Source organism: Onychomys torridus, chromosome 7 (genome assembly GCF_903995425.1).
Source record: "Onychomys torridus chromosome 7, mOncTor1.1, whole genome shotgun sequence".
NCBI classification, from domain to species: Eukaryota; Metazoa; Chordata; class Mammalia; order Rodentia; family Cricetidae; genus Onychomys; species Onychomys torridus.
Genome location: NC_050449.1, coordinates 29,535,588 through 29,545,587, shown reverse-complemented (window position 1 = coordinate 29,545,587; position 10,000 = coordinate 29,535,588). Strand labels below are relative to the sequence as shown.

At 49.2% G+C, this 10,000-nt stretch overlaps 1 protein-coding gene across 1 annotated transcript in view; it reads right to left on the bottom strand.

Moving 5' to 3' along the window:
- Kirrel3 (kirre like nephrin family adhesion molecule 3) overlaps positions 1-10,000 on the bottom strand; it is a 166,038-nt gene that overhangs the window by 91,137 nt on the left and 64,901 nt on the right. The window contains exon 3 of the mRNA XM_036192496.1: positions 866-1,015. Within this exon, the coding sequence (XP_036048389.1) occupies positions 866-1,015 (150 nt within the window). The remainder of the gene's footprint in view (positions 1-865; positions 1,016-10,000) is intronic.

The following is a 10,000-nucleotide window of genomic DNA, read 5'->3' as shown; positions in this document are numbered from 1 at the left end:
GATTTTTATTTTCCTGCAGCTGTACAGCATGAATGAGGTGAAGCTACTTACCAGTTGAATGCATATTTCTCATCCATCCTCCATTCCCAGCCATTCCCAGATGGCTGGAGAGTGACACCCAGATCTGTCCCTCTGAATTTTCATCATGCATATCAGGCCAGCAGTCAACCCCTTTCCTACCCATCCCAGGGCAGAGTAATGACAGAACAGGCAAGTGACAGGAGGATGGCTGCATTCTTTATGCCCTGGGGAAAGTGTAGGTTGGCGAGGTGTTTGGATGAGCTTCCGAGGTAGCCATGCAAAGTAGTTACCAAATGACATGGCCTGGCACCAACAACCGAGTTGATGTGCCAGTCAGTAGCAGCTGTAGGAGGCCCCCACGGTGCTGCTTGCCTGGGTGGCTGAACAAGGCTGGCAGTTAGTGTAAACCCTTCCCATCTTTTCTTCCCATCATGAGAGGAATCCTAGGAGAGGCAGGTTTTCTTGTGAGTTTTCAGTTCACTGGCTATCTCCTTAGGTGGGAAGCTGGATCATGCCTTGATAAATAAGGATTCATATTGGGCCAAGAAACAGGAGTACACGATGTTTGGAAATCAGACTTCATGAATCACATTGGCTTGAGAATGGATTCTGTGCTAGGTTTAGGACTGACCATAAGATTGGGGGGTGGGGTCAGTACTCAATAGCCAGAGGCTCCTGAGCTCCTAGGGATGTAGCTCCAGGTCTTGCCTGTCTGGAGAGTTGCAGATCTGGTTGGGGATTTGAGCCCCGAATGACATTGGAGACGGAATATGGGGGTTCTGTAGTGGAGCAGATGGGGTGAGGCAGTGTGGGCACTGAGTGGGGGGAATCTGGAAGTACTCACTTGAGAGATCTCTTCCTACACCCAGAGCCAAGCCATCTTTGATCCACAGGACGAAGCCATCGTATTCCGGGATGGCACACAACAGCGTGACTGGCTGTCCTGACACCACCACTTGGTCCTGGGGTTGCTGGCTGAAGGAGTAGACTTGGCCTGGAGAGGGAGAGGTACAGTGGTCAGTCAGCATCCTTCCACATTCTAGAAGCAGAGCTAGGCTGTCCCGAGGACTCCAGCCTCGTTTTCATCTTTCAGGGGCTGACTCCGGACTCCAGACTCTAGCCCCTCCATCCAACCCTGATGCTGACTTTGGAGATGAACCTCAGCTACCACGGGACAGGTACCTCCCTTCTTCCTAGGGGACTCCCACCTAACTCCACTTGCTCAGGAGTGATTATGGATCTAGTTCAACCTGGCAATCAATCCAGGCAATCTGAGTGGCTGGTAGGGCCTTGGCAGGAGCTGGTGGCCACGTCTATGCACAACTTTCTTATCCTATCCTTTTTTGCAGTTGGCTCTTAGAGTCTCCCCCTTGGAAATCACTTGGGAGTCCATGCGTCTCCTCCACACCTCAAAACAAGATGCCACAACCATGGAAGCTATTGCTTCATATTTTATTAAACAAATAGTTTGCTGCACACATGAGATGCCAGGCTCTGTGCTGAGATCTTAAACATCAGCTCATGAATTCTTTTGGCCTGCTTACAGCCCAACCACAGCAAGAACTCTCTCTATGTGGAGCTCGGAGGCTGGCATAAGCAGCAGACAAAGGAGAGTAGTGCTGAGCTGACTCAGTACTTCCAGTGCTGGGTGTCCTGCCTGGTGAACTGTGCTAATAGTACTATCCCTCAGACAGCTCTGCAGGACTGGAAACTGAGGCATTTGTCAATGGCTATCTGAGGCAGGCTGGGGGCTGTGAACCCACCTCATTCTGGCTCTGAGGGTTGGTCTCATCTGCTGAGCTAGGCTCTATGTGGCTCCCTAAGCCTTGTCTTGGAGATAGTCACTGAAGCAGGGCAGTGACATGGTGTGTGTTCCTGGGAGGCCACAACTGAGTGGACAGTGGGACCTTGACAATCTGAGATGATTGTAGCCATGCGTCCCATATTTTCTTCTCCTAGAGACTTCCATTGTTTCAGGGCAGAAAAACAATCACCATTTTATGACAAAGAAATTGGGATCAGAGAGGCACAGTAGTCTACCCAGGGTGACACAGATAATGAGTGGCAGAGCCGGGGTGGGATGGGTCCACTTGAGTTTTGAGCCTCAGTTTCCCCACCCTATCCCCAAAGAGACAGATATTCAGTGGAGGAAGGGAGCCTAGAGCCAGCTGCTGCCTCCTTTCCATAGGCCCACAGATGACCTGGACTTGGATTGCTGCCCTACACAGAGCCAAACTAAGGGCATCAGGGGAGCTGAGGTGCAGGGGAGGGCATGAGGCCCCTAGAGCAGCAGAGAGTCTGGGAAGCAGGAAGGTCTGGAGTTGGCAGCCTGATGGGATCTTGGCAACCTCTCTGAGGAGTCTTATTGAAAATCAGATTGGCCCGGAATTATGGGAGTAACACATTTTATTATGATTTGAGCTTTACAAATTAGATTACATAGGAGATTTTAATCAGCTCTGGGTAGTGGGTTTTTCCCCCTTACTCTGTATCTTCAAGTTTTCCGTTGTAATTAGGCTGTTTCTGGCACCGAGACAAGAAAGAACAAAAAGATGAGACGGGAAGAGGGAGAGGACTGAAGAGAGAGGAGCCATAAAGTAGAGGTCCAGAGAGGGAGGAGGGAGAGCGGGAGGGGGAGGGCGAGGAGAAGAGGCAGAGGAGAAAAAGAGAGAGGAGATGGGAAAAGGAGGGAGAAGAGAGGAGGAGAGGGAAGGGAGGAGAGGGAAGGGAGGAAGGAGAAGGAGGAGGAGGAAGAGGAAGAGGACGGGGAAAGATGGGGTGGGGAAGAGAAGGGAATGGGGAGGAGGAGAAGGGAGAGCAGGAATCAGAGAGGAGGAGAGGAGGAAAAGGAGGATGGAGAACGGAGGGGAGGAGGAGAGGAAGAGGTGAAGAGGAGGAGGAGAGGGAGAAGAGGAGGAAGCAGGGGACACCTTTCCTAGGCTTCTATCAGCTCTAATCTTTTATGCCAGAATCTTTTTTGCAAGGACAGTGTCAAGGCAGCTGCAGTAGCAGCTGAAGATTGTGTGATCAGAGAGAATTGTCAGGTTGTCAGCCAGGGGCTAAAGGGGCTGTAATGAGAAAGCCCTAAAGGAAGTGAGGCCCAGGCTTCCAACATCCCTTATTAGGAGCTCTGGCAGGAGGTGCCTGTCTATCCACCACACCCCATCCTTCTTATGCTTGGTAGAAGGAACAGGAGATTGTTGAAGATGCTTGGGGCATCCATCCCTTAGGGCAAAGGTAAGTCCTGGGTGGTCATCAAGGAAATCAGGCCAGTTGGATGGTAGGGAACACTGGGAGGAGGGGTCAGTGGCAGGACTGGGAAGTCAACTATGGGTAATCATGAGGCCACACTGGAGGGTTTCTCAGAACCAGGAGTTGGAGCATATACAAGATCTTCCCAATAACACATGGAGGGCAAAGCAGGAGAGGCCAGAGAACTGCTTAGGTGTTCTGATGGTGGCCACGTGGGGCTTTAGTCATCCACTGTTTATGTTTGGACCCACTTGGATTTTCTGTGGAAGGTGTGCTTCCAGGGAGAGAGGGCACATAAGTCTCAAAATCATACAAAGGATGTGATTTACAAGTACTTTGGGGGAGTGGGGTGGGAGCTGAGTACCCCCAACCAACAGTCTTTCTTTTTGGTCCAATTTTAATATTTTCATATTATGGTCAAGCCACTACAATTACTTTGTCTCTCGGTGCCAGGTGTGGGATACAGGACCTCCCCAACAGCATAGGCTATCGCCATTGCTCTTAGTTGCCCACTCTAACTAGATAGTAAAACTAGAATATTATGAAGACACAGCATATTTAGATTATAGAGATCAAGCCAGAACTGAAGTGAGAACTTTATATTTACTGGCTACAATTCAGAAAGGGTGTTATTTAGGCTGCAGGAGAGAAGGCATTAATGGAACTATCCAGTGGTGAACCCTGAATGGTACAGTGTTGACTTGCCTGGTGAGAGGTGCCCATTGGTACAGTAGTGGCATGATGGTTATGGGGGCAACCAACTGCCTTCTGATTGGATTTGAGGCCCCCTCCAAAGAAGGAAAATGTACCTGATACATTTTCAAAAGCTCATGGAAAAGGAGGCCAGAAAGCTCCAGGAAGGGAACAATTTAAATTGGCAAGTTGTCAAACTGCCTTCTAAATCTTTATGGTTGTACCCATAGATTTCAGTCTTGCTTTCAATGTTTGTCAGAGAAGCTTCTTTTGTTCACAGGAGGCAGCTAATACAGATTCATAACTGGTCAGAATGTGGAGAATAAGTAACTGTCAAGTGTTTACCCATAAATGAGGTATATCTATATCATCTTCCATGTCCACTCTTCAAGGCTCAGGGAACACTACAAGAGTGGACAGAAAGAACACTAGAGCTGGATGATGGGGAGGAGAGCTGTGGAATGCTATCTTCTGGACCCAGCGTGGCCACTGCACTGATGAGCTCATTGAGGCTACGGTTACCTGCACAACACCTGTACAAGAGCAAGCCAATAGAATCTGTCAACATTTCAGCACACAGCACTAATCGGACTCAGTAGGTTATGTGTGTGTGTGTGTGTGTGTGTGTGTGTGTGTGTGTGTGTGAGTGAGAGAGAGAGAGAGAGAGAGAGAGAGAGAGAGGGGGGGAAAATGAAGCTGGGAAGGGGACATGTTGAGGGGTGCCTGGGGAGAGCCAGAGGGGAAAGTTGGGGGTAGATAGGATCAAGATACGTTTGTATACATATATGAAATTGTCAAAGAATTAAATGAAAGATATTAAAAAATAAACGAAATTGCTTTTTTCTTTTAAAGCTGAGAGGCTTTTATGGATGGATGTTAAACTCGGTGGACTAGAAAGCAGCTGGAAGTCGGAGTGTTACAGTGGAGGGAGTGGAGGAAAAACACATGCTCTTTCATCCTTGGTGCAGATCTTGAGGCCTTCCTGGGAGCTCCGTGTGCAAGGCATAGGTGGGGTCATTTCTAGAGAAGTCCCCTCCCCTACCTTGCTCCCTTTTTCCTTGGCCCTTTTCCTTTCCACCCTAGACAAACTGACTTTCTTCTTTCTCTTTCATCCATTTTGACTCCCAGCCTAGGGGATGGTGCCACGTGTACTCAGGGTAGCTATTCTCGCCTTAGTCTCAGTAAACTCCCACATGGGCACACCCAGAGGTCTGCTTTGCTAACTTCTCACCACCTATCATGTGGTCACTAAGATCAACTGTTGCTGCCGGTTTCCCCAAATCTTGTTGCACACTTACTATCCACCCAATGCTGGGAAAACAGGTGAGACCCGTAGTGTATCTCTTGAAGGACAGAAGCACAGCCACCTCTCTGTTCCAGTGCCTGGCACAGCATGTGAACATCAAGTGTCCCTCTGTTAATTGCTTGTGGTTTGTCAGCTCTGGTTTGTTTCCTGGGTTCTGTGTTCACTGTGGGAAAGTAGCTGTTGCATTATAAACTACGGACTGGGTAGATGTTGTGCTGAGCACACTACACAGAGGGAGAAAGGTTAGAGACAAAGCACGGAGGGCTGGAGTCACAAGGGATCACCTTCACAGGAGAGAAAAGCCACTGAGCTCTTTCTGTGAAACCCACCATATGGCAGGCTTGTGGGGTCGAATGCACACGTGGCTCTGGGATGCATGGCAGCCATCATAACCACTCTTTACAGTGAACTGAGTGCCGTAGCATGGTTCTTAAACATCTCCAGAAGGCCCAGCCTGATGCTTTTGAGAGGTGGTAGTGACCTCATGGGAGGTCTGTAGGTCAGTGTGTGTGTGTGTGTGTGTGTGTGTGTGTGTGTGTGTGTGTAAGTGCTTGTGCCATGTTGCATGTGTGGAGGTCCACTGCCGATGCCAGTTTTCACTTCTACCACGTCTGAGGGAGCATCCCCTTATTGTCCACACTGTGGACTCCAGGCGAGCTGGCGCCTGAGCTTCCAGGCGTTTTTTCTGTCTCTCTTTCCCATCTTGCCATAGGAATAATGCAGATATGTCCTACAGAGCCTGTTTTCACAGGGATTTGAGGATTCAAACTCGGGTCTTAATGCTTAAGTGACAAGTGCTTTTCTCACTGAGGCATCCCCTCAGCCTGGGGGTGTGTTCATGGAGGGAATTGTGGGGCCCTACTTCTCTCTCTCTCTCTCTCTCTCTCTCTTGTTTCTCAGCTTGAAGCGAGTAGTTTTGTTCTGCATTGACCTAGAGGCAATAGAACCCCCTGACCAAGCCCTGGAGCCCTCTAAACTATGAGCCAGAACAGCCCTTTTGTTTTAATAAATTGATTGTCTTGGGGATCTTCTGTATGTCAGAAAGCCAATGAACATGCAGAGGCTCACCCCAAATCCAAATGAATGGGTTTGCCTAGGTTTACAACTTTGCACAGTTACCCCAGGTAAAACGCAAACTTGAGAATCTGTGCAACTCCATTCTTTTAACACTACTTCATTGTGGCCATTGAGCAGAGTGCCTGCACCCAATTGTAATTCTCCATCCAGTACTCATACCACCCACTAGATCACCCAAGGCCAAGGGCCTTTTGGACTACAGGGATTCCCTTGGGGTTTCCCTGACTCCGTGTCACCTCCTCCCATGGTGCACGGACACGTGGCTTGATTGGGAGTACAGAACTGGCCTCTGGGACTCACTTCTTCAGCTGAACCTTTTCTGTTATCCTTTCTATTAACCAACTTGAACTTCCTTTTGGAACAGGGTCTTGTTATGCAGTCCATATGACTCCTGAACTTGCAATCCTCCTGCATTGGTCTCCTGAGTGCTCGAATAGCAGGTACGTGTCTTCACTCCAGTTTGGGCTTTGAACAAATTCTCGTTTGTATAGAATGTCTTTCCCACTTCCTTTGGTGTCCTGCAACTTCCCTGGATCTTCTTCCCCTCTATACAGGCCCAGGCCCCATTCTGCTCTGAGGGCCACTTGGGAGCTCTGGAAGGGACAGGGCTGCATGTCCTCATAGGCTCTAGAGTCTCTGGTGCTGTGGTCTTTCTGGGTGAGGAACAGATAAAAAGATGGCCAGTGTCTCCAGGCCCATGCTGACTCTGGTCCTCCCATGCTATGTTTGGAGACACTATGGTCATCATGGATCTCTGCCACACACAGCTGTCAGGCCCAAGTCTTCTGGCCCTTCAGTGTCTTAACTCCCTTGTCACTCACAGGAAAAGGTCTTTGCTTTGTGCTTTCCTGGTGGTAGAAAGAAGAACATGGACCAGGACACAGGGGTTGGGATTAACAGCTGGCACAGCACAGGAGATCAAGCCTGGGTGCACACTCTGCCTGCCTTGAGTCTGGTCAGAATCAGAGGCTATACACATGCCTCCTGCTGCAGACCCTTCATGCTTGGAGCCCAGCTTGGAGGCTCAGGGGTGTATTATCATTTTCCTCGTTTTTTACTGTCAGGCTGGTCAATTTGGTCTGCCTTGCCAGGTAGAAGGCTGAGAGATTATAGCCATTGGCTGTCAGTGTCCTAGACAGAAAGTTGGTGAGCCTGGAAAGCTTGCTGTTGCTGTTGGAGCCTAGGATCTGCAGACGTATATGCATGGTCAGCATCATGCCTGTGGGTGGTGGCAATCAACTAAAATCCTGCCTGCCCCTGACTCAAAACTCAAGACCTCTGTTGGGATTTATTGAGAGTTCCTGGATGGTCACTTTAGAATATAAAGGGTCATGCAACCATCTTACAGAGGTCATATAAGGTTTTGTGGAATTAAAAAAAAAATCTCTGTTTCTGGGGGGTTGGTGAGCTGGCTCAGTGAGTAAAGGTCTTGGCTATGAAAACTGAATGATCTGAACTCAATGAAAGGAGCCTATATAAAGGTGGAAAAATTTACTCCACAAAGTTGTCCTCCAACCTCCTTGTGTGTACAATTATCACACACACACACACACACACACACACACACACACACACACACACTTACTCACTCACTAATAATATATAAAATAGAGAGGCCTGTTTAAGATGGGAGTTGGAGGTACAGAGAAGCTTTCTTGAGTGTGTGGTGACATGGAGATGCAGAGAAGGACAAACCCATTCTGGGGCACAAAGAGCTATATCGAACACATGATGGGTGAGGTCCCTAGCTACCTCCCAGAGTACCTGAATATTATCACCTTCCAGGGCCCAAGTCCTGCACAGTAGAAAGGACAATCTGCCATCTTGTCCTAGATAGAACTCTACCCTGTCACTGCCTATATAACTGGGGCATGCCCCTTACCTTCTCTGACCCTCAGGTTCCTGGGGTCCCTAGAAGGGAGGACAGTAAAGAGAATGCTGTGAGGATGCAGGCCTTGACATAAGCCATCCTGCATGTATAGCATTCCATAAAGGGCTCTTGTCACACCATCTACACACCTCTGTGAGCCCAGGACTGTGTAAACCAACTCCCAAGCCGCTCATGCTGCGAGTGAGCCAAGACTGGAACTCTTCAGCTCTGATGTTGAGCCCCCTTAGAAGTCTGCAGGTAGAAATCAGAGCTGGGCCCTCCTGGTTCCTCCCAGAGCACCTGTCCAGCAGCACAGGAAAGGCTCCAGTGTGGCCATCTGCTCTTATTAGTGACCGTTTGGAGGAAGCTTGAGAATACTCATTCCAGGGTAGTTATTGCCAGTTTTCTCTCAGCTCGGAGCACATAGTAAATTGCCTCTTATGAGATTAAAGGAAGCTGTCCTTGTCATGAGAAGCAAGCAAGGGGGAAGAAGAGCAGGATCCAGTGACTCCTAGTGACACCGGAACAGTACCTGGAGACACAGGGAAGGGACCCGTCAGCACCCATGCAGAACCCAGTTGGCATCTCCACAGTTTCAGGTGGTGGAAATGCACTAGGCCACTGATTGACAGAGGGCTTAAGTGTGCAGCAGTGACTATAGCAGCCTTGGGGCCTGAGGTAGGGGCAGGAGCCACCTAAGTTGGGTGGGGGTGGGGCAAAGGACTGTGTTTTCTGCTGGCCATGGGCTTAAAGCCTGGAGAAAGCATAGGTGTATGCCTGGAGCTGGAATAAGAAGCTACACAGAATTAGGGTCCAAAGCAAGAAATAAAGAAGGTGCCACAGGGGGCTGGATTCTGCAGTGGTCCACAGGGCAAGCCAGATGAGGGTAGGGATAGTTGAACAGCTAAGCAAAGTTTGGAGGTTAGGATATGGCCAGGAAGTGATAGTGTGAGGAGGACATCATTCCAGGCTGTTATCTCCTTACAGCTGGGACATTCCCCTGGGGAAATGGCTTAGTTCTTGAGCCCTAGTTCCTGTGTTAGAAACTTGTAGAGTTGATGAGAGAACAGAACAGGACATTGGGTCTAAAGGACACAGAACCTTTCCTGCATTCTTTAATGATAGCTGTCACTCTCAGTTTGAACTGGTGTGTGGAGTATGAATGGAAGAAAATAATCAGGAGGGGACACTAACCCAGAAGAGAGAGTCACACACACACACACACACACACACACACACACACACACACACACACGGGGGGGGGGGGGAGAGGGAGAGACAGAGGGAGAGAGAGAGAGACAGAGAGAGAGAGACAGAGAGAGACAGAGAGGGAGAGACAGAGGGAGAGACAGACAGAGAGAGACAGAGAGACAGAGAGACAGAGAGAGAGTGTTGGGGTGAGACTAGGAGATGGGGGAGGGGCTGAGGGGGGTTGACTGCACCAGCTCTCAAATTTGTGCTGAGATGCTTGCACTTAATGGGAAGCCATCAGAGCTTTGGGTCCCATTTACTCAGATTCCCATTTTCAGAAGCTCACAAGATGATGGTGGGGAGGATGGATGGAGAAGGATCATCCAAAGACAGGAAGACAGATCAGGAAGATTGTGCTGCCATAAGGGCTCAGCTAAGGCTGTATTGGTAGAAAGAAGAAAATGGGTTTAACATCCACTTGGAGGTAGAATTGATAGCATTGGGGGGCAGTGATGGAGGCTGTTGCTATTGGTGATGGTGGAGTCTCTTGTTGTCTTTGGAAGTGAAGCTTGTCTGAGATGAAACAGCCT